At 37.1% G+C, this 24,200-nt stretch overlaps 1 protein-coding gene across 2 annotated transcripts in view; it reads left to right on the top strand.

The window, feature by feature from the left end:
- The window catches only part of LOC117410369 (guanine nucleotide-binding protein G(I)/G(S)/G(O) subunit gamma-4), a 60,472-nt gene extending 36,866 nt beyond the window's left edge, over window positions 1-23,606 (top strand). The window contains exons 3-4 of one of the 2 annotated variants that reach the window (XM_059025435.1): window positions 15,078-15,217; window positions 18,052-23,606. In XM_059025435.1, coding sequence (XP_058881418.1) covers window positions 15,078-15,206 — 129 coding nt within the window. In that variant the 3' untranslated portion in view covers window positions 15,207-15,217; window positions 18,052-23,606. Of the gene's footprint in view, window positions 1-15,077; window positions 15,705-18,051 lie in introns of those variants that run through there. The other variant, XM_034921547.2, reaches the window with a different exon arrangement.
- The last annotated feature ends 594 nt before the right edge of the window (window positions 23,607-24,200 follow it).

Consider the following 24,200-nt stretch of genomic DNA (forward strand, 5'->3'; position numbering starts at 1 on the left):
CAGAGCTGAAATTCCTGTCAGTTACTGACAGCTTTCCTGCTTGCTATTACCTCTGCTAAGCAGGTAGTTGAAATGCAAGCATTCTCAACAGAAAAAGCCTGTTTGTTTTTTGCAAAGGCTAGAACTAAGGTTACTCTCCGCACCAATCCTGCTTTTCTCCATAAAAGTATTTATGCTTTCCATATCAACCAGTGGAATTGGAGGTCTTCCGTCCACCTCCTTTCCATTCTGACAGGGAAAGAATGTTACATACGCTCTGTCCGGTTAGGGCTATCAGAGCAATTGTTTATTTGCTTCAGGTCTAAGTTCCACAGACAAGCCCTGTCTAAACAACGGCTGTCAAAGTGGATTGCAGACATGGTCAGGATGACATACGATCTAGCCAACCTGCCCCCTCCAGAGAAGGTCACTGGTCACTCCAGAAGAGGCCTTGCAACCTCTTGTGTGTTATTCCAGGGCACATCTGTCACAGACATTTGCAGCACTGCAGTATGGGCCATGCCTTATACTTTTACCAGGTTCTCATCGGTCCTCAGCCAGAATGCTAAAGGCAGTTTATCTTCCTTTTTAGCACATCTGCCGGTGCTGCAAGTCCTTCACTTGCGACGGGTTGGGTATTCTATACCATTACGTTATGGTTACATTTCATACTTGAAAGGGAACGTTAGGTTATTATCATAACCCTGGTTCCCTGAAATAGAAATGTAACCATTAACCTTCAAGGTCACTGTGTTCATTCCAGCGCAGCAGGCCTGAAAAGAAAATGGCGCTGAGCCTTATACGTAACTCGTATTTGTCTCTTGGGGACGGAGACAACGTCTGACGCATACAGGGCTCTTAAAGGAGCAACTTTGATAAAAGTGCTGAGGTTATTTGGGCTATAAGAGATTATATCCCAGGGCTCCCGAGTGACGCATCCAGTAAAGGCGCTCCACGTGGAGTGCAGGATGCGCTCTATAGCCTGGACGTCGCCGGTTTGAGTCCAGGCTATTCCACAGCCAACCGTGTATGGGAGCTCCCAGGGGGCGGCACACAATTGGCCGAGCGACGCCCGGGGGGAGGGAGGGTTAGGTCGGCCAGGGTGTCCTCGGCTCTTATAGGGCCCTATTCATAAAATTACTTGCCGACTGTCATAATGAATGGGTATACTGTCGTTCAAGAACAAAAATATGCCTCTTTTTGATGAAATAATCAGCATTATTGATGTTCCCTGGTTGCCGTCGATAGCCGTTGCAAAAAGAAAAACGGAATCCACCGACAGTTGTACCAAAACCCAGCTGCCAGTCATGGGCAGTTTTCAAAACCTGATTCTGATGCCCCTATCACGTCTGCCAAAAATTCAGGACATGTCATTATTAGGGGTCTACTTAAATTGCGGTAAATTTACGTATTTTTCACAGGTAGGTTGCAGAATAAAATTAGGATTTCTCTGACATTTCTGTTTAAACATTAAATAAACCCACTTGAAGACCCCATAGATGTACCCTACTTAGCTCAATCCAGACGGTTGTCATGCTGATGCGCTGGGGAGACCACTGTGGTTGATCCCCGGAGCCAGCATCGCAGCCGTTGTGTGTGCTGATGCTCTAGGGAGGCAATAAGCTGATCCCTGGAGCCAGGATTACACTAAAGCCAACAACACCAGACAGAAGGATATCTACATCATCATATGGAAGGAAGCACAAATGGATGGAGACACATATGGATCACATTAGTTTACTGTAAAGCTACGTCTTAGTTGGTGCTTATCTTGGCGAGAGCCGAGTTCAAATCACCCTGAAGTTTTAACATCTACTCTCGTGTAATGGAAATCAATAGACAGTATTTCAGAACACTATAATGCCTAAAAATAGTGGTACTTGCTTCCTTACTAAACAGAGTGCTGTCATTTGTTAAAGGCAAGCATGCAGCACCCCCCTGTAGTTAACTTGCCCATACATTGAAAGTTAAGGCAAAGCTTTGCCAAGTTATACAATGTGGAAATCGATTAGAAACAGCCCCAAAACTCGTTTACCCAAGGGCATCTGGCGTATTTTAATAAAGGCAATATATGCAGCACGTTCATTGTCATGTTATTTGTCCCATCCAGTAATTTATTTTATTAGTACCAAGTCAAAACAAAGAAAACGTGGCTATTCGGGTCTAAAATTCCAACTGCGAAAAAGTAAGCAGCAGGTTGAAGCGAGGTGGCTGTGCTGGATCGTTGTAGTACTGACAGGAATACTTTTTGTCTGGGCTGACTTTCTAGTTTGTTTTCTGAAAGCTGTTTATTTTACGTTCTCTTCAGCAGCTTCTGTAGTAGACTTTTGTTTAATGTGTGATTCTGAAGCTAAATAGCGATCAATCGTATTTTCTCCAAATCGTATTTTCTCCAAAGACACATTAAGATATGCAAAACAATTACTTCTGTCTGCATGTACAGTTTCTTTGGGAAATATCTTGACACGATCTATCACCGAAATATACTTTTTTTGCTTTGTCATCCATTTCTACTATTTTACGTACAATGCTGAAAACTAGATTTTAGCAATCTAAATCAAAACAATGCAGCACTGACTTTGTCCCACCCCCTACTGCACAGAAAAGCAGCACAGACGCACTGATAGACTGATTAAAACTTTGTTGTCATTTGAATGGTAAACAAGAACGTTAACCGCTTTGGATAATTTTTTTTTATATATATATGTTATTTGTGGACGTTTTTTGTTTGTTTGTTTTTTGCTTAAGTGCAATGCACACGGGACGGCAGAGGAATCAAAAAGCGCTATCTACAGAAGGAAGATACGTAGTTTGCGTCACTTGCGTTGTGCAATAGTTCATTTAAACAAGGTTTCTTTTTTTTTCCTCTCCGTACTTGTTTGTATGCATTGGCCCCTAAAAGAGGTGAATTTCGCGGTGACCCCTCAATTTCACGATTTCAGCGAAATCGCGTTTTAGGTAGACCCCTAGTCATAATTTAGAAATAAAGTATTTTTTTAATAAATACTTTGTATTTTCATTTGTTTGGCAACAAAAAGCACTATAGGAGGACATTTGAATAATACTGTAATAATAATAATAATAATAATAATAATAATAATAATAATAATTCTGAAAACTTTAAATGTTAATCTTAGAAATTCTCAACTATTATTATTATTATTATTATTATTATTATTATTATTATTATTATTATTGATAATATTAAACCCTGCATAAAACAGGGATTCAATCAGGGGCAAGTTTATGTTTATGAATCAGTGAAAGTTTCACGCCGTATTGCACACTGTACAGAAAATTGATCATTTTGTGGTGCGCAAAAAAAAAAATACTCCCTTTGGAACACTGATTGAGGCTTGCATGCCAGAGAATATGCTCTTGTGTGAGTATATATTTATATTAAACGTTTTATTTCCTTTTTTTTCTTTTTCAAAATAGGCAGTGTTAATTATGGCTATGCCAAGGCTGTTGTTAGTTTAGACTTGACTGTAGAAAGCGTTCAATAACTCCTAGTTATCAACAGCATTTTGCTGTCGTTCACTCTTATGAATAGCAGGTTGACGCTCAGGACCGATGAAAACTTCATGCTTATGAGGTAATCGTTAACCTTTCTCTCAATTCGTTAAAAACATGCCTTCATAGACAAAAATCGTTGGGGCTTAACAACGCATCTGAATTATCTCTTATGAATAGCAAGTGCCGTTAAATAGGCAGCTATGGATGAAATCTGATCATGTGCTCCTGTTTTCTCATTTCGACAGGCGTTAACCCTTTATCAATAGACCCCATAGAGACAAAAGATAATCTGAAGGTATTCCCAGTGCTGCTGACAAGCAGTCAACAACAGACAGACAATCTCCTTTGAAAATTAAAATTCAAAGTCAAATTAAGTCTGCTTTGTTTTATGCAAAATGTAATAAGGCAATGACTTTCAGTGCTGCAGTATTATTAAGCATACAGAGAAATCAAATGGATGATATAGCGATAGCATTGATGAAACTATTAATGAATAGTTTATTCTAATATATTATGAACAGGATGGCTTGGTGGTGACGTCACCAGATCAGGAAAAACACAGACTCTCAGTATAGTCAGGGATCCAGGGTCTCTAAATAGGGTTGGAGTTGACACTCTCTGCTACAATTAGCAGGCCTTTGTTTTTTTTAAAGTTTAGACCATCAGGGGTTAGAATCAAGAGGCCTGCTCAACTGGAACTGTTGGCTTATATGAGAAAATAGGTCATATAGATGACATCTTCAAAAAAAAAAAAGGGGTAAAAAATAAAAACTATTTTTGTAACCATTTAGCTTATCTTTTGTTTTAACTTAATTATATGTAAGAGGTACTATTGGTTAAGAAGATATATGTCAATAAAAATGTGAATTTACATAAAAGACTGTAATAAATGGAACATGTTTTTGACGTTTTTTTTCCCTTTTTATCTTTTTTAAATTAATTTCAAACTTGCTGTTTAGTGTTTCCTAACATACTTTTTACCACTAAATGTATGCTATAATTGTAGAAAAACCCCCAAAACACCAAACTTAAACAAAATAAGCTTGTTGAAAAGTATCTAAAATTGTGTAATGGTTGCATTTGGTTAACATCACAAATCTCAAAATCACCACGTAATACTTTTTTTGCAAAATGCACACAAAGTTGTACATTTTTTTTTATTTACTTGTCACATCAGTACACTTTATTTGATATAATTACACAAACTGATGATAACTATTTTGAAACACTTAGGACGGTTGAACTTTGTAGCTGTGCTGGAACAATACACATATTGCAATGCACTGATAAAACCTTTAACTAACCATATTTTACTGCTATGAAAATGAAAAAATATATATGAAAGCCAAATAGTGTATATTATAAATAATATAGGGGTCCCCAGTTGAGTCACTTCCTGTCGATCCTCTTATTTGACATACTGCCCTTTCTAACTGTTTGCCTTTAAGGGACATACATTGAATACGGAACTACAAGAAGAGATAAGGAATAAACAACAAGAATAATTGCAGTATAGAACTATTTACATTTTTGTTAGATTTTTTGTTTAAACTGAAAGTGGGCCCTGGCTGCTACAGTAGTTGTGATGTAGTGGAGCCTTCAGTCAAAGAACTGTTCAATGAATCCTCCCTCACATGTGGGAAATTAGTCTGCTTTAAATTCACAAATGTCATTTAATCTCGAAAAATTTTACTATAAATGGCAATGTTCAATGTAATGTTTATGACAAATAAAAAAGTACAAAATATATGTTACAATCAAACAGTCTTCAGGGACTATTTTTTCTGGAAGGATACATAATATATTTCTTATTTTTTCCTTACAACACACCCAGGGAGTGTGGTAAGAATTGTCTTACCGCACACCCTGTTGTTGGTTATTTCTTACATATACACACTCAGCACAAAAAACCCTCGTCTTCAGCAACATTAATTCTCAGCACTAGTGATGGGTACAAAGCCTCACCCGCTTCGACTCGTCTCGAACCATTAGAAGCAAACAGTGTTGTGAATCAAAGGTTCAGTTGGTTCGCATGAAGCAATACATCACATGACACAAACGCCAGCAGTTCTATGGATCCTCTGAAGCTGCAGACGCTCGGGGTATTCAGTCATGCACGCTCACAGAGTAAAGTATTGCAGACGGTGTTGTAGGTGCACTATCGAAACGTTTTGATGGTATAATTACAAAAGAAGACACAAACCACTAATACAACGCTTTACTTCGAATCAATAATGCTTTGTTGACATAGGTTAGAACTGGAAGGAAGAATATACTGTTTGTCAGCTTACATTTTAAAATAATTTCAATTAATCTTTGTTAAATTTATATATATATATTTTTTTTCATATGCTGGCTACTACTATGTGAAATTGGGGGAGTTTAATTATTGTTAATTATTATAAAAATAAATGTAATGATTATTTGAGATGTTTTCCAGAAATAATTGTTAATAAAATGTCTTTTCAAACCTTTGTCAAAGAAGTCTTGAATTCAATATTATTTCATTGTGATACATCAACAAAATAAATATAATTTATAAATATCAAATTGCTATATTGAACACACACCATTACACCTTAAAGCACCATATGTTGTTGATGTTTGTGTTATTACTGTGGGATCCGTGGCGGCTCTATGAGTTTAGTGCGAGAAAGTAATCAACCTCAATCTACAGGTTCGCGTCCGCCAAGTCATATATGTAATATGCATTTTTTTGGGTTTTTTTTATAAAAATATATATGGATGTATATGTAGAAATCTTTGCATTCAGGTATGTTTTACTGAAATGTAATAAAATAAACATTATTATTATGTTATGTTTCTATATATTATGCACTTTTAAAAACACTTTTTTTTTTTTAAATATCCAATAGGCTTTAATTGACTTGGGGTTACACTTTAAGTATGTTGTATGCTTAAAAATAATCTGACCATCCGAGAGACAGCGATGAGACACTGAACTAATGACCCATTAATGCTATGCCTAATACTAGAATGCATATGAGTTTTGGAGAGGGGCTTCAACTGATTCAACTACGTTAGTGCGGAGCTTCAAATCATTCACGAGGTTCACTGCTTCAAATCATACACGGGGTTCATTGCCTCATGAGGCTTCAAATCACTCACAGGAGCTCATTGAGGCTTCGGATCAGTCACTTGATTCAGTGATTCACTACTTCAGGTGAGTCAAATGACCACTGCTTCATGTGAAGCAAACAAATGACGTAACCCACCTCGAACCATCTGAAGCAAACAGTGTTCCGCATGAAGCAACACATCACGTGATCTGACTGAACCAGAATCAATACAATGCTTCGTTGAAATATAGCCTAGATTACTCCTGGAAGGAAGCGTTTATTATTTCTTTCTCTTTTTTTTCAATTTGTTTATTTAAAAAAAATATCAGCAAATATGATTCTTTTAGTTTTGCATTTTGGAAAATGTAATTATTATTATTTAAAATCTAAAACAAGTTCTCTACACGCACACTTCCTCACAGGAGCAGGGATTCGATCCTGTGCTTGACAAGCATTTCTAATTATATGATTTACTAACTTGTTGCGCCACCAGGAAACTGGCTATCAAATGAAATATCAAATATCTTACTTGTTTCAACACTAATTTCCCAGCCGAGTACATCAGGTCAGATATGCCTACCTTTCTAAAGCAACATTATCATGCTTTCGATTGTACAACAATTTTACATTTCAAGTATGATAATGCGTATGCGTGACTGGCTTTTTTGTTGGGTAATCACATGTGTGGTTGATATATAACCAGATAACAGAGAAATTATAAAATGTAACTTAATTTTGTAAGTCACAAATGACAATGACAGAGAATGTAAAAAGCATGCTTTACGGTGTCTTTCGTGTACATTAGGCTACAGATCATTATTTCTAAATGCCAAATTCCAGGCAATAGCAGCCTGTGTGTAACTCCTATGTTCAAGTTCAAGTATGTTCAATGACGCGGCTCTACCAATAGATGTCACTATGGAGCATGAAGCGCTTCGGCTCAGTGAATCTTTTATGAAGCGAATGGTTCAGAGGGTTCAGTGGTTCAAGAGGCTTCACTTTTCCCACCACTACTCAGCACTCCTCCACTAACACCATTGACCACTATATATACACCTGTGTCTGGCGCCTTAATTAATCATTTTAACATTTATTCAGTTGCCGGCTCCAGCCACATTCCCACATGTTTTTACAGGGAGGATTTTACCTCTCTCCCTGCCACCCAATGCTCCCCACATATACACATCTTTGGCAGGGAAGGCAATTAACTCTTCCCTGCCAACCCACAACAGCACAAATAAAATACATTTAAATATTACATCATCAATAATAATATCAAAATAAACATAGGGGCGGGCATACATGTATAGACTTTTTGTATTACTATCAGAATGACAAATGACTAGAAGTTATTAATCGTACAAATTAGCTTTTAACCGACTCAAATTTATGTTACCTGATTAATCAAAACAGCCTGAGTCGCATATAATAAAAATAACCTTCATAAATCTTAAATTGTTTAATTGACTATGTAGGTCTCAAATGTACAGTTTGAAACGAAACATGATATCTCAAACATGTAGTTTCATTTTAAAACATGTCATCCGCAACTAAACTGTGTTAAACAATAGTTCTCAGTTTGGTTCCCTTATTGGATATCTGTAACACTCATAATCCTGTGGTAATTTGTGTCTCAGCAGTGTCTTTTGGGTGAAGCATCTTACTGGCTGCAAAACATGTCGCTCCATAAGGGAAACAGCTGGTTGGTTAATGACAGGAAAGAAGGCGTTGAAAGAGTGCGGACAATTTTACTATCCACGTAAAATAACCAAGAAAGTGTAACACCAGTGTAGTACCAGATTTCATGTTTAAAAATAAAAAAATAAATTTGCTATAACGTGTTTCTTTAAAAAAATAAAAAATTGAGACCTCGTAAGAATGAATGTTTACAACAGGTAAGATTTATGGAATTATTTTAATAGCTACAATTACTTTTTGTCAGTTAAAAGATGATTGAATTTACTGAACATGCTGTCTTTGCCAATGTATTTCAATATCATTTGGAACAGAATAAATGTGATTAATTAGACATTTGCTTACTTTGATTAATCATTTAAAATGAATTCTGAAGGTTAAAACCCCTACATCTGGGTTATTTAGGGGTTGATTCAATGAAAATATGACCAACGTTATTTCCCAGTTTTTTTACTGCTATTTAATCAACCTCAAAGTCATAGGAGGACACCACTGCATCAGCTAAGAAAGAAAAACATTCCTACAATGTATTTCGAGTTTATAAACAAGATGTGCTAGGGTTAAATCCAGACAAAGTCTCTCGATTTATTCCTAACAATCTCTTGAATTATTCACTGAAGTCCAAGCCATTTCAAACTCTTGGATTGCTCTGTTTGCTTAATCCAGGAGTGTTCAATCCTGGTTTAACAGGTACAATGAGATAACTACTACAGGGTCAACTCTGGCCACCCCTGGCTTAATCACACCTACATTACGCCCAAAGATCTTCAAATCTACTGGAATTAATAAATTAATAAAATGGGGCTGTAAAGTAGGCTTAAATAACAATCAATGAACCTAATCATTATCCTTAACATCCATGAAAGCAAATTCTTTAAAACAGTGTGCCCAGATTTGATCAAAAAAAATTGCAGGAACATTATTCTACGGAGGTTATTCCACATACCGTGCATGCAGCTTACAGTGAGCACCTTTTTCACACGACTAAAGCCTGATTGACTCAGTTATTGAATGTTACATCCTGGGGAAACTGCTCTACTAATTTTGATGGCTGCAGTGTTAATTATACGGTGGCAAGGGATCTGTATGATATTGACATACGGTTCCTTGTTCAATTGTACTGCTGGTGAGCAGCAGGAGGGTTATATGGAGATGTGGATTCTTAAGGGGGATCTTTTGCTTGTTGTAAGATTTAAATATGGGGCTGCCAGTGACAAGAGGTTCTGATTGGCAGACTGTTAGAACAAACTACATGTTCAGCTGATAGCACAACAGAGGTATTCATTATTTCTTCAATCGCGTGGAGGAACGTGATGCATGGTTATTAGAAGGCTTAACCACTATGACTAAGGATTATAATTACAGCTCATTTAAATGGATCACATTGAAGCCCAGGCTATCGTTACATGATTCACATTTACAGCACTGTATGGAATGAGAAAGATTAGTTCAGAGTCTTGTGTAGGTTTTTATTTGTATTTTTTTAAATATTGTTAATTTTATTTCACAGCAGGATTGACCATGAATATAAAATGGATATAAAAGGTCTCTCTTTTGAGTGCGCCCTGGGTGACTTAGGAAAGGAAGTTACTGTCATCTGGAAGCTATAAAAACAGCAAATAATCAAGCATCTTAATTTTAACTCTACCCTCCTCTAGCATTTAGATGATAATTACATTTTCATTTATCAATAGGCTAAAAATGATCACGATAACCATGATTATCTTTGTTTTAACTCACATTAATTGCGACATAGTTGTTCTTTCTCATATTTTTACTCATTGGCTATTTAAAATAAAGTCATACTATTGAGAATATTTTTCAGTACAATACATAATTGAGACACAAAAAGTCGTAGGTAATATATAGTTAGAGGTAATTCAAGTTCTAATTCCTCTATACCCTAAATCCTCTATACTTGTTCCATTCCCACCAGTCGAGTGGATAGTTAGCTAAATATTTCTCACTTCGAGATGCACTTTTGACGTCATTTTTTACACATACAAATGTGAAAAGCACTTGAAGTAAAACATTCACTACATGTTTTTGAAACATTATCTATTCATTACCAAGGTGCATGTCACCTTCTGCATGATTTTTGTCTCTTGTGCAACATTCATTTTCTATATTTCAATCAATAATGTGGTTTTGTTGACCAATGTGAGAGAAGGCATTGCTGAAAATATATAATTAGTTAAAAGTTGGTTTTCAAAATGTGAAGTGATCAGTTATGTGGTTGATCTCCGGATCCCCGGAACCAAACTTTTAGCCTTGTATTATTATTATTATTATTATTATTAGTAGTAGTAGTAGTAGTCGTAGTAGTAGTAGCAGTCATAGTAGTAGTCATATTTTCTTTCTATAATTCTTTTAAAATCCCAGAACAACAGAGCTCCACCTCTTCTTTCACCGCACAGATCTGGAATGAATTGTTAGCATCAATTGGTATATTGTGCAATAAGTAATAGATATAGTTAACAAACAACATAAATGTACTGTATCGCTTTAGATAAAGACTTTTGTTTGAATGTTTATATTATTACAAGACATCCAAGTTTCATTGTACTATCTGTGTGTTAAGCGGATTCTGGGCCTGGCACTTCTACCGCAGCTGCAGACCAGCAGTCGCTGGATTCTCGGAGCAGAGGCAGGGTATAGGGACCGGCAGTTGTGTACAGGAACATTAGGATGCTCAGCCTGGTACTCCGCCTATAGAACTGCCAGTGCATGAAGCTGCTCAGGAGCCTCGTATGTATTTTTACATATCCCCCTGTTCTCAATCTTATATTCATATACACCTAAGGATCATACTATTTTTTATTGTATTGTAGTGTAACCCCCCGTGTTCCCACATTTTCCACATACTACTTTAATTAAATGAAACTTTTAGATGTTACACATATCTATTTTTTAACTAGTAAAACTTTTACTTAGTAGAAGTTTTATTTTATATACTTTTATATATATGTGTGTGTGTGTGCGTGTGTGTGTGTGTTGGAAAGGTAACGAGACACAACAAGTTAATTCTTTTCTCTTGTTAATTTTTTTAAATCGTCTTGGCAACGCATGAAGCTCTCCTCACGATATTCGTGAGTCGTTCTTTTCCTAATTACTAGGCAGACACAGACATTTAAATATCCCCTCCCCTAAATTACTATGAATTGATTAATCAGCATTGGTAGGGCTGACTTTTTTTCCTAAATCAGAACAGCATAGCAACACATTTCCTGAAAAGTACTGCAAAAACATTTTGAGGAAAACTGTCATGACTTGTCCATGTAAATGCTGTCAATGTTAGGACCTGCAGCAGTACATGCATGAAACTGTAATCATTTAGATACAACATCTTCCCCAACTTCTGTACCAATCTGAAAAGTGAAAAAAAACAATCCATAGACCAATCCACAAACAGAACAGTGAAACAATCTGTTTGTTCAGTCTATTTGTTATTTAATACTCATCTTTTTCAACATAAATGTAATGTGTTTTGATATTTATAATCCACATATGCTGGGCCCTTAAAGAGGTTATCGCTAATTACTGCAGTTGAAAATTCAAAATTGTAAGTGGTACCTTACATGCCTTACTTTTCATTTTCTAAGCCATTTAACCTTAGCAGTGCCTTTGTGACAAAGAATGTTACTGGCCGAAAAATACGTCAGTCATTAGGCGAAGAACTGGTTGGTTAATGACAGTGTGGCAAAGTGGTTTGCAGTGCGCAGGTGTAGAGGTGATGTAGTGCTCAGGAATAACAGACACGAGACAGTTCACGGTGAAAACAGCTTTTTATTTGGCTGGGTTCCGTGCTCGCAACTCTTAAATAATAATAACAGGCCCTACATAGCAATGTGTATGGCTCAGTTAAACCACGGGGTTTAGTCACGAAATAATAAGACACTAAACAAGACACACACAAACAAGTCCAGAGTGAGTGCTCTTAGTGAAAGTGGTGATTTACAGGTTTATACGTGCACAATGGTGAAGTGTAGTCCGGGTTTAATTGCTGGCTGTTTAGCTACAGCTCCCGGAGGTTAGCCTTCTATAATGTCAAATATAACAGTTAAATAGACAGGCAAAGCAACACACAAAAACTCACGGTTTCTTTTCATTACACAGTAATCCTTTACTGGTCCTTTCGTAACCATAACAAAGGAACAGATTACTTCGCCACATCCCCTGATATACCCTCAGTCACGCTCCCTTCGGTAGCGAGTGCAATCACGTGTCCTCCAATCCATGACTGACATATCGCCTACCACATTAAGGCGATGACTTCTGGTATTGTGACTCCACCCCCTTTCTGGATGGTAGACTTCCGACTGACCCTGGAATGAACTGCCAAACCATCCAGTCTGGGGCACACTGTTCCTGTTATACGGTGCCCTCACAGGTCAGGAGGGAGATTGTTGACTAGGATTCATTTGCTCTCTGTCACAGACAGGTAACAATGTATTAATGTCCTGGGCAGTTTCACTGTCCAGGTAAAAAGGGTTAGGAAGCGCAAGACCACCTGAAAATAAGTCGTGCCAACAGAGCTTTATTAGCCTGAATGAAAATATTGTACATGTTTACTAAGATGTGTTTCTTTTAGAGACCCGGGAGGACCGTTCTTCTGTTTCTCTAGTCCTCAGCTACCCTACATATAAAACTTTACCATGGTAAATTTGCACATTCATTTTGCAGTTTTCCCATGCTTTGCCTATGGTTATACTATGCATTTACCATAGTTTACCATGTTTTGCTATCATTTTTGTTTTCATTTGTTCTGTGCTTAAACTTCTTACCTATGCTTTATTGCACTTTGCTATTCTTTTACTCTAGGAATCTTTTTTATATGGGAATTCCATATAAAATTCTGTGTGCAGTTACTGCATTCACTGCAGCTTGATTCTCACCACAGTGACAAACCATTTCAGACATATTGGGATCTACTAGTCTTATTAAAGTGTCCCTTTAAAACAACAGGTCTTTAAACAGAAGGATTTTTCAACCCTGAAGGACCTTTTGAAAATAAAGTGATACTGAAATTCAAACCTGACTTAATGAATTAAAAAAAGTTAAACAAAATAAGTGAAATGTTGTACCAGATTCTTCAAACACAGCAGCCTCTTGACGCACATAATAACTGATAAAGTGGCTTTAGTGTAATTCAGGCATCAATTAAATTGACTGTAGCTAACAAAATAACATAAACCATAGCTGCTGTGCTCTTTCATTTCTTATATAGGTCTCAAATATACAGCTTTGAAACAAACACTAACAAGTATTTGTATTTTGGTTAAGTAAATATATTTTCATAGTTGGCTTATTGTTGGCTTATCGATTTATACAGGCCCTCTAATGTTCTATGCACTGTTTGTTATCCAAGAAAACACCGACCCGGTAATATTTTCAAAGGTTACAGCTCTGTCTGGCAGCTGGGATGGCTGTCTGCTTAATTGCACTAATTTGGTTACCCAGCAGGCAGGCTTTCTTCATCTCAGGAAAGAGTGCCAGGCAAAAGCAGCCTATCATTGAGTTCCTCTGCGGCTGTAATGTGTTGCATTTTGAAAACAGGTTGTTATCTTTGGGCTAACAAAACCTTGGACGTGATTGTTTGGATCATTTAACACTGAATATGTCTTTTATAATACATTTGTTTATCCATGTACATTCATACTGTCCAACAATGTGAACCAGCACACTTATCTACTGGAGTATAACTTTAACCCTTCCGTTACCTCTTCAGGGCTTCATGAGGGAATCCCTAAGTGCACCATCTGTTTGTCTAAATGGCAAATATGTTGTGCACAGCAGACTGTCAGAGTGGATTCTGAAGATTTTGATTACAATGCATTTCAAACCCAATTAAAAAAAACTATGATAACAAATACAAGGAAGTTCTGTTGAGGGAATTAGATTCCATTGAAATATGTTTGGGTGACATTGGGTGTGTCGTCAACAAATCAGAGCTTTTTTAGGGCCATATTTACAAAGCATTTAAATACCACTGTGTTAAGTTTGCACAATTTTTTGTTGCAAAAACAGTTATGTAACAGAACTACAAAGAACTACAAACAACTAGTGTTAATGTAGGAGCTCTGAAATTTACCCCTCAAGTTGTTTCTCGTTTAGTTTAATTTTAAATGTTCGTTTCTGTGAGATCACTTTAATCCTGACCATAAAATGTCTAGCATTCTGTTCTGGGCCTCTATGTTGTGTGGTAGTTTTGTGATGTTAGTTTGGAATTGTGAAACACCATACTGTATCTCATCATATACATTAGTCATTATTTTATTATTATCTCAAGCAGATTTGCATGTAAATGAATCAGTTACAAAAGGTATTAACTTTGACTGCTTTTCAACTTTCTCGCCTCGGGGTGAGATTGGCTTACCCAATCAGTGTCATGTGTACAAAAGCACCAATAGGCCTGAATATCTGTCAGTTTCTCATTCATGTGAATATGTAAAAGCCTGCTGGAGGAGGTGAGTCCATGTTAACAATTGTGCCCAAGTCAGTACCTCGTTGTAAGCGGGTTTACTACAGTCATTAGCTTTCCTTTTCCAATACAGATAGTACTGCTGTTCTGCCAGCAGAGGTTTGCCATTCTTTATGGAGTTTCATTGTAAAACCATATGTAATGTATCAAGTCACACTTAAATCTAGAGAACCGCTTATTGAGAAATGCAGGTTATTGAGAATATCTGAGTGTGGAGATATACAGAGCCATTTACACGTTCAGGAGTCTGTCTATCCAGTTACACTTACCTTTTTACGTAAGTATATCTCGTTTTTAAAGAATTCTTGTTGTTTTTGTCACTTTAGGTGTCCAAGGCTGCTGCTGATTTGATGGCATACTGTGATGCTCATATAAGGGAGGACCCGCTCATCTGCCCAGTGCCAGCCTCTGAAAACCCCTTCCGGGAGAAGAAATTCTTCTGCACCATCCTGTGAGACCCGTGTCGGTACGACCACTGCACAGTGGGATCAGTCCTGATTACAACAATGATGATGAAGTTGATGATGAGCAAAAAGCTTCAAATTCTGCTTCCTTATAAAAGCAGTTGCAGTTTGGTAGCTGCAGGGGGCGCTGAAGTCCAATAACTGGTGTCATTTGATTGTCTGTGTTTCGTTTAGGTTTGTTATGCTTATTATTAGAGAACAGTATTGCTCATTGCCTAAAAAAAACAAAAAAAACTGAAAAACTCTTTTTAAGTGATTAGCTTTTAGGGCCTCAGGAAGAAGAAGAAAAACGTTGCCATGGTACAGTTGTCAGTATTCTTTTTATTTTATTTATTTATGTTGCTACATAAATAACACTATGTGACACAATTTTTGTTCCTGGGTAGTAAGTGTTATTTCCTAATTGCTTATGCCTCAAAAGTATAGAAAATGGCTCTTATTCCCCACAAACTTTGCTTTTGTGACCAGGACAGTGATATTTTGAAATTTACCTATTTCCAATGAGAAAACGGGCGAATTTGTGTCTTTTCGTTCACATAAAGTCAGAAAAAACAACATATGAATCCAAATTAACATGTATTTATACTAAAGTAATACAAAAATGACTACAAAAGATTTAGAAGTGAGTAGTTTTTCGAGATTTACGATTATACTGTAAATCACTTTCACGAATCAGCCCCCAAATGTAGTCTCCCATCATGTTCTCGTTATACTGTCCTTGGTAGCGACGTTCAAAGTCCAGTATATCCTGGTGGAAGCGCTCGCCTTGCTCCTCCGAGTACGCTCCCATGTTCTCCTTGAATTTATCAAGATGAGCATCAAGGATATGGACTTTGAGGGACGTCCTACAGCCCATTGTGCCGTAGTTCTTCACCAGAGTCTCAACCAGCTCCACATAGTTTTCGGCCTTGTGATTGCCCAGGAAGCCCCGAACCACTGCGACAAAGCTGTTCCAAGCCGCTTTCTCCTTACTAGTTAGCTTCTTGGGGAATTCATTGCACTCCAGGATCTTCTTTATCTGTGGTCCGACGAAGACACCGGCTTTGACCTTTGCCTCAGACAGCTTAGGGAAGAAGTCTTGAAGGTACTTGAAGGCTGCCGACTCCTTAGCTAGAGCTCTGACAAATTGTTTCATAAGGCCCAATTTGATGTGCAGTGGTGGCATCAGCACCTTCCGGGGGTCCACCAGTGGCTCCCATTTGACGTTGTTCCTCCCCACAGAGAACTCGGTCCGCTGTGGCCAGCCCCGCCTGTGGTAGTGCGCCTTGGTGTCCATGCTGTCCCAAAGGCAAAGATAGCAGGGAAACTTGGTAAAACCGCCTTGGAGACCCATCAGGAATGCCACCATTTTGAAGTCTCCTATGACCTTGATGCCATCTCAGAAAAATGCAGATATCTATCCACTTAGGCAGCTGGAAATAAACTGAACTGGTGGGCTTAAGGCCCCTGTATTTATACTACTATTTATATTACTGGAAAGTTCTAGAAAGTTCTAGAAGTTACTCCAAGTTTACTCAGCACTGAATCTATCTGGAATGTTCTGGAAAATAGGTAAATTTCAAAATATCACTGTCCTTGTTACAAAAGCAAAGTTTGTGGGGAATAATAGCCATTTTCTATACTTTTGAGGCATAAGCAATTAGGAAATAACACTTACTACCCAGGAACAAAAAAATAATAATAATTTGTTACACAGTATAATTTGTCAAACATTTTAAGATTAAAACCAACTGCATAAGAAACCTGACTGCAAACAATAGATTTCTAAAATGTATTTATTTTGCTTAATTCGCCAACATAGGATATGATCTTTGCAAAATTGAGTGTAACCCTAAGTGGGCTATTCTGAAGAACATACAGTTAGGACAGAAGTACTAATGCCACGTTTCCACTTGTAGAAATCTCGTCTCATTCCAGTATCAAACAGGGAGTTCTACTGGTACCATCTACAGTGTACAGTCCAATCTGCAACTGTATCTTTTTTTGTATACAGTAATTCCCTTTAGAGTTTAAAAATATTTCACCTACCTCCAAGATTTCCTTGTTTTATTGTTTATACCCACATTCTTTTCACTGAAACTTTAATAGGCCACTTCCTCTATCAAATCGATTTAGACGGACCAGCTGCAATTCTGTCTGAGGCTGAAAGGTCCCAGTTCAGATTGGTTTTGTCTTGGTCTGCTGCTGATTGAATAGAACTGGATTTCAGCTCACTTTAAACGCAATACGAGTTTCAGATAGAAACAAGGTATTAGCACTTCTACACTCCATGACCCTGAATCATATCAATAGAAATCTAACAGTGTTCATAACCATTAGATAGTTGGCATAATCATTCTGGTAACAAGATGCCATAAAATAAAACAATATATTTTCAACAGTTATCACAATACAGTTGAAATCTCTGAAGTTACAGTACAGAGTAATTTAACTGCTACCTGGTCCCATTGAAACACGCGTTAATTTATTTATGAATATAATAATGTGGGTTTTCAGGCTAAAATGGTTTGTAACTGGCAATGTTGTGCTTCTAAAGCAAGCAAAGCTTGGCACTCTTGCAATGTGTTCAGTCTTACAGTTTTTTCCCCCAGTTACTTTAAGGGTGTGGGGCCATTATCCAGATCAACTAACCAAACTGCTTACCCCCCCCCCCCCCCCCCCATCCCATTTTGTCTGGTTACTTGACGTTGCACTGTAATACTGACTGCCACTTTCACTATTGTTTGTTTACTAGTTATATACTTTTTATCTTAATAGTTCTTAATCGTATACCCTTGGCCCATATTCAGTTTGCTAGTTGCTAGGCCTTAACATGTTTTATTTTGCTCTATTTTAGTAGAGCCATGGTGCCAAGGAGGTTTGCAGTTACAGTGTGCTGCTCCCTCTGCTGTGTTCTGGAGGAAGAGTTGCTGTTTTCAGAGTTGAATCAGTCCAACATTTACCTTCAGACTTGATGGTCAATTTGTACTCAACCTAGGGATCTAAAAAAGAATATATGAAATGTAAACTGATTAAATCAAACTGGAGTTCGACGTGGTGCTTGACCCTGATCACTTGCTCTTTACAGAACACACACTTTCACTTTCCTTTTTTCATGCCATTTCTATTCTAATTTCCAATTAGACTATACTTGCAGTGGCTTTGGGGTCATTCATGGAACCCTGTGGTAGCTGTCAATCCATAATGTTTGTCCTCAACATTGTATTGCTGTACCATTTAATGAAGCCACAATAAATATATCTGTCTACCTTTGTGTTCTAGTTTTCGCAACCTAACACCATTACATCACTACCCGTACAGTATAACTTATGCCTAGAATAAAATGGTTGGGTCTCAATTGCCTCATCCAATAGCCATACACCCAATTAACAAGCACAGATCCACTCTCCCAGTTACCAGCTACCACCTCGCCCATCTCTGCCCTATGGTTAGCCTCCTACGCTGAATCAATTGAGTCAAGACTAATATCCCTGCCAACACTCTGCATAACAGAATCGGCAGTGCAGGCAGCGGGTCGAACACCCCTGTTAGCAGCAACGCCATCACTCAGGGTATTAGTGTCCCATTTGTCTGGCTACAGTCGCAACCTGTCATGTGTACGCCTCTCATTGACTATTGGAATGCAGTAGACTGCGTGGGTAGAACTCATTTAACTTGAAATGGTGCAGCAGCACACTGTTGCAGACAGAAATTTTACTTTCCCCTACAATGCTAAAGGCAATGTTATAGCCAGGCTAGCCAAGCACACTCATGCTTATGGGAGGAGTCAGGTTCTAAAAAGCTAAAATGAAACACACAGGAGTGAAATACACAAGTTTATCATAAAATAAGATTGCGGCTATACTGTTTAACGGATTGGTTTGGCAGGTTTATTCGATCCCAGCGTTACTCTTGATATATTGTCCCCTCTGTACAGAAACACTCTAGCTGCTATAAGTCCATGTCATTTCCCTATGACTTCCCTGTAAACCCCAGTGTGTAACTCCTTCCTCACATGCTAGGCACACGCATGCATGCCCTTTTGCTCAGCTTCTGTTCATTTAAGAAGAGACAGTAGATCTTATAAAATGCATGATGTTAGTTTTGTCAAGTGCTGTGAGACAGATGTATCTTGTATATTAGATCACAGCCTTGACTCCTTGAAAAAAAAGCACAATTTTAAATTGTATTGTTTTGTTTTTAGTTTTTTTAAATGACACATTTTTACAAAGTAGAAGTGAAATATATGTTTACAGTATGTTGCAGAGCTATTTTTAGACAGAGGAGGAACGACGTGTGGTGCTCCAGCTTTGACAACAAATTAAAAGTTGTATCTTGTTTTGTAAAGTGTACTGCACAGAAATGTGTGTTGCGCAAAAATAATATAATTCAGCATGTAGTTCTATTGTGCCACGTGTTAAAACCCCCAGTAAGTTAATAAACAACTACACCATTTTTAAAGCGATAGTGGGGTCTTTTTTAATGGTCTTAACAGTACAATCAGGTTCTCAAAAAATCAGGTTTATACATTTTAGGGCAGCAATATCATGATCTGCCACAGATTAGATGATTAAAATAGACTCTAGTCTGAATGCCTTGAAAAGCAGTTCTACAACAAAGTCAACAATATCCATTATCCCAATATACCCATTTGTTCCCAGTACATTTTTATATGTACTGTTTTTAGCCAGTTCTGTTCAAATGTCTATCCTTGACCTCTTGTTTATCGGTAACATTTGCTAGGAGACATTATTACACCTCCTCTCAAAAGATGTTTACTGGTAGTCTAGGATGATAGGCTAATTAATTAGGGAGTCAAAACAGCAACTTGGTATGGGTATGAAATAGACCAGGCATCACATCCTGGTGCCTTTTCAGAACTCAGAACTTTAATTGACCCCTAATAAAGCTCTTAGAATCATGTCATGCCTCCAAGTACATCTATGACAGACAAGTATGACAGAAAAGTGTGTAACCATTAACCTGTCCCCCTGCAACACGATTGGGTATAAGGAATACCACATTTGTTCTATGTGGTATTTCTTTCTGATGTTTTTCTTACATTACATTACATACATTTCTTACATATATACTGTAAATGGAATGTAAACAAACAAGCTGGTAAACAAGGTCTGTGTCTTAAAAAACTCAAGTGCTAAAATATGGAAGACTATAGTATATTATAGACACTAAGTTTTTAGCCTATGATACAGGGGATTCTACATATTTAACTGTCTATTGCATACTGTTCAGAAACAAGCAGGATATAATTATATTAAGCAATAAAATAGCTTACTTATTTAAAGTTTAATAAAAGCAACATTTTCCTCAAGAACAAAATACGTTAATGCAGCCAGGAACCTCCGCTATCTGTTCTATCTTTTGCTCATTAGAGATCTAAAGCAAAAAAAAAAATGGAATTATAAGAATTTTCATACGCTGAATTTAATTTCCATCCTGCTTGTCTGTCTGTAGACCAGACTGATTGATGTTGTGCCACTGCACTGTGACTATGTGTTTATTTTATATCCTAAAATGCCTTTCAGCATTTGTAGACAAACATATCTTTGCTACTGTTTCTATTTTAATCATGCTTAAACAGCTAATTTCACAGACCCTGTTTAACACTAATCATGGACCACTAAAGTGGTTATTATAGCTAATGAACTAATTGAATAAATCTTACTCGCCATGTACTTACATTAGCTATATATCTCTGACGTGTGTGATTATGAAAGTAAGAAAAAAAAATGTTATAGCAAACATGTATTTTTATTTATAAAAAACAGAATAATCAGGTACTACAGGCTACTAGGTGAAACATTTCTAAGTTTTAGGAAGTCGGTTTCAATTCCTTCTGTAGCTCATTGCCCCTCATCAGTGTCTCGGGGGGCAAAGTGTGTCAGTAATGCAGTTGATTGGTTAATGACAGGAATAAGACACTGAAGGAGTGGGGACATGTTCAGTCTCCTAGTGAAATGGCATAGGAAGTGTAAAGCAATCTGAAAATAAAATTCCTATAGTACAGTATTAGATATCCTTTTTTAAAATGTTTTCTGTATTATTTGTTTCTTTCAGAACTGCACATTTGAGACCCAAATATACCCAAAGTAACTAAGTTCACAAACTTAGCATTCATAGTTATTTTGAGCATGAACTGATGTCACTACAGATGGCATATTCTGAGGGGGAGGCACAGACTTTTAGTATTAATTATCAGGAAAATGGATAGACACTTTTCTTGTCAGTGTTTAAAGGACAACTACTGTTAATTTTGTTTACATGATGTATATTTTTAAAATATACAGTATATAGACACCTGAACTACTTCTTACTGGTAGGGCTTCACATTGTTATTAAACTACCAATAGTATGTATTTCTGAAAATGCCCAGACATCTACATGAGCAATAGCTTCAGTATTAGCACAAAGAGCAAGAACAATGAATACAAAAATGATACAGGACAAAAATGATACAGGACAAAAATGAGCAAACAGCTCTAAAGTTTTCAACTAACCCCTGAGCAATGTTCAAATAATGTGAATGGCTAAATCCTTGTCAATGGGTAATGGTTTCTAAGACCACAATTTATCTACAAATGCCCTCCCTCTAAATCAGATGATTGATTATTCCACTAAACTAATATTACAATATACTGTTATGTAAATCGATTGCGGTCGTGTTTAAACTGGAAAATGTTATGAAGTAACTGCATTTCTTCCGCAGTGCTGACACCATGAGTTATAGAAATGTCAAACGACCATGTTTAAAGGGCAACCTCACTAGAATTCAGTTCCAGTCTTGTAGAGTTCAAGTGTTTTTTTTTCTAATTGATCGATAAAGCATGGTTCCGAAAAATATAGCGTTACACGTCCCCACATGTTGCTACAGCTGTTTAAATAATGTACCTGTAATTTTAGTTTTCATTGTTAACCTCCTGACAACTTTTTACACTTATAACTTTAAAGTCTGTTTCAAAGCTTTTTTCAAAATGTCTGCTTTAGTGCATTGATAGTGTAAGGATTATTGCCAACATTGTGAAACAGGTAACACAACAATAACCATCCATGATGTGGTACAGAACAGAAAAGCCAGAGAACTTGTTGAAATGTTTTTTTAATCACTTCCTGCTGTGATTTAGGACATTTTGGACAGCTTTCAAACATACTTTAAAGTTATAAGTGTAAAACGTTGCCAGGACATGGAGATGTATAACGCTATATATTTTGGAACCCCACTGTTTACTCTTTAAGGGATGTAATAAAACACATTTGCTGGTAGTCTTTTAAAGACAAAGAGGTATCGCTCATTAAAAGGGTGGGCCTTCCAGAGCAGTTAAGGCATTTTGGAGCCATGTGGAGTAGCTTGCATTGTGGTGGTCTGCTTTCTACCTGTTCTGGTGGTCAAAGGAAGGACTTGAATCTCTATTGTCCCTCATCGGTCATGAGCACTAAATGCACTAAAATAAAACAAAAAAGAAAACAATTATAAATAAATAATATTTGTTGTTATTACATTTGAAAAGGTATGATGAAAAAAGATTAATTATACGAGATTGGGAATAGGATAACATAATACGTTTTGAAAACGATTACATAATAGGGTTGCCAAGAAGGGCTTTTGCAGTTAGCTTATGACTGGTTTCACAAACCCTGATTGGAACTAAACTACCTTATTTTTAGTTAAAGTAGCCCAAGATTTCTGCTAAACAGTGAAACATCTTAAGAAAATGAATAGATATCAAATCTTACCTTGATTGCAGTGCTTTTTTCCAAACCTTTCTCAAGTTCCTGGTATTGAAAGACCTTTTCATGTAAAAGGTTTGTTTGACTTTTTTGTTGTTGTTCTCAGCTTGGACCATGTCTTATGTTTGATTTCTGGTTGTAGGAATCATGATAGTCACATGCTGTAATCACATGACTCGGGATACAGAAAAAGGACAGTCACAAAATTAACCAATGATAGTGCTTGCTCATGAGCGAACTCAAAGCTTCAAAAAGGCTGTCATCATCAAATCTTTTTTTAATAATAAAATGACATCACCTCCACCACTGCTGCACATTCCTTGTGTGAATAAGGCCCTATGTCTCCTGTGAGTCACGTGATCATGTAACTCCCATGAGTTCTTCAACCACAGTATGGCACACTAAAAAACAACACTTTCTCATTGAACTTCTTGCTAAAAACCAAGAAGTTATATGTAGTTCTTTCATAACTGGAAATTTAGGTAAGATTTACTAGACCTATGTATTAACTTTATGTCCTTTAAATTACATAATTCTGTCATAATGCCATTGTGGCTATTTTGCAGGATTCTATATATACAGCTCTGGAAAAAATTAAGAGACCACTGCAAAATTATCAGTTTCTCTGGTTTTACTATTTATAGGTATATGTTTGGGTAAAATGAACATTTTTGTTTTATTCTATAAACTACTGACAACATTTCTCCCAAATTCCAAATAAAAATATTGTCATTTAGAGCATTTATTTGCAGAAAATAACAACTGGTCAAAATAACAAAAAAGATGCAGTGTTGTCAGACCTCGAATAATGCAAAGAAAATAAGTTCATATTCATTTTTAAACAACACAATACTAATGTTTTAACTTAGGAAGAGTTCAGAAATGAATATTTGGTGGAATAACCCTGATTTTCAAGCACAGCTTTCATGCGTCTTGGCATGCTCTCCACCAGTCTTTCACATTGATGTTGGGTGACTTTATGCCACTCCTGGCGCAAAAATTCAAGCAGCTCGGCTTTGTTTGATGGCTTGTGACCACCCATCTTCCTCTTGATCACATTCCAGAGGTTTTCAATGGGGTTCAGGTCTGGAGATTGGGCTGGCCATGACAGGGTCTTGATCTGGTGGTCCTCCATCCACACCTTGATTGACCTGGCTGTGTGGCATGGAGCATTGTCCTGCTGGAAAAACCAATCCTCAGAGTTGGGGAACATTGTCAGAGCAGAAGGAAGCAAGTTTTCTTCCAGGACAACCTTGTACT

Source organism: Acipenser ruthenus, chromosome 6, assembly GCF_902713425.1.
Source record: "Acipenser ruthenus chromosome 6, fAciRut3.2 maternal haplotype, whole genome shotgun sequence".
NCBI lineage: Eukaryota > Metazoa > Chordata > Actinopteri > Acipenseriformes > Acipenseridae > Acipenser > Acipenser ruthenus.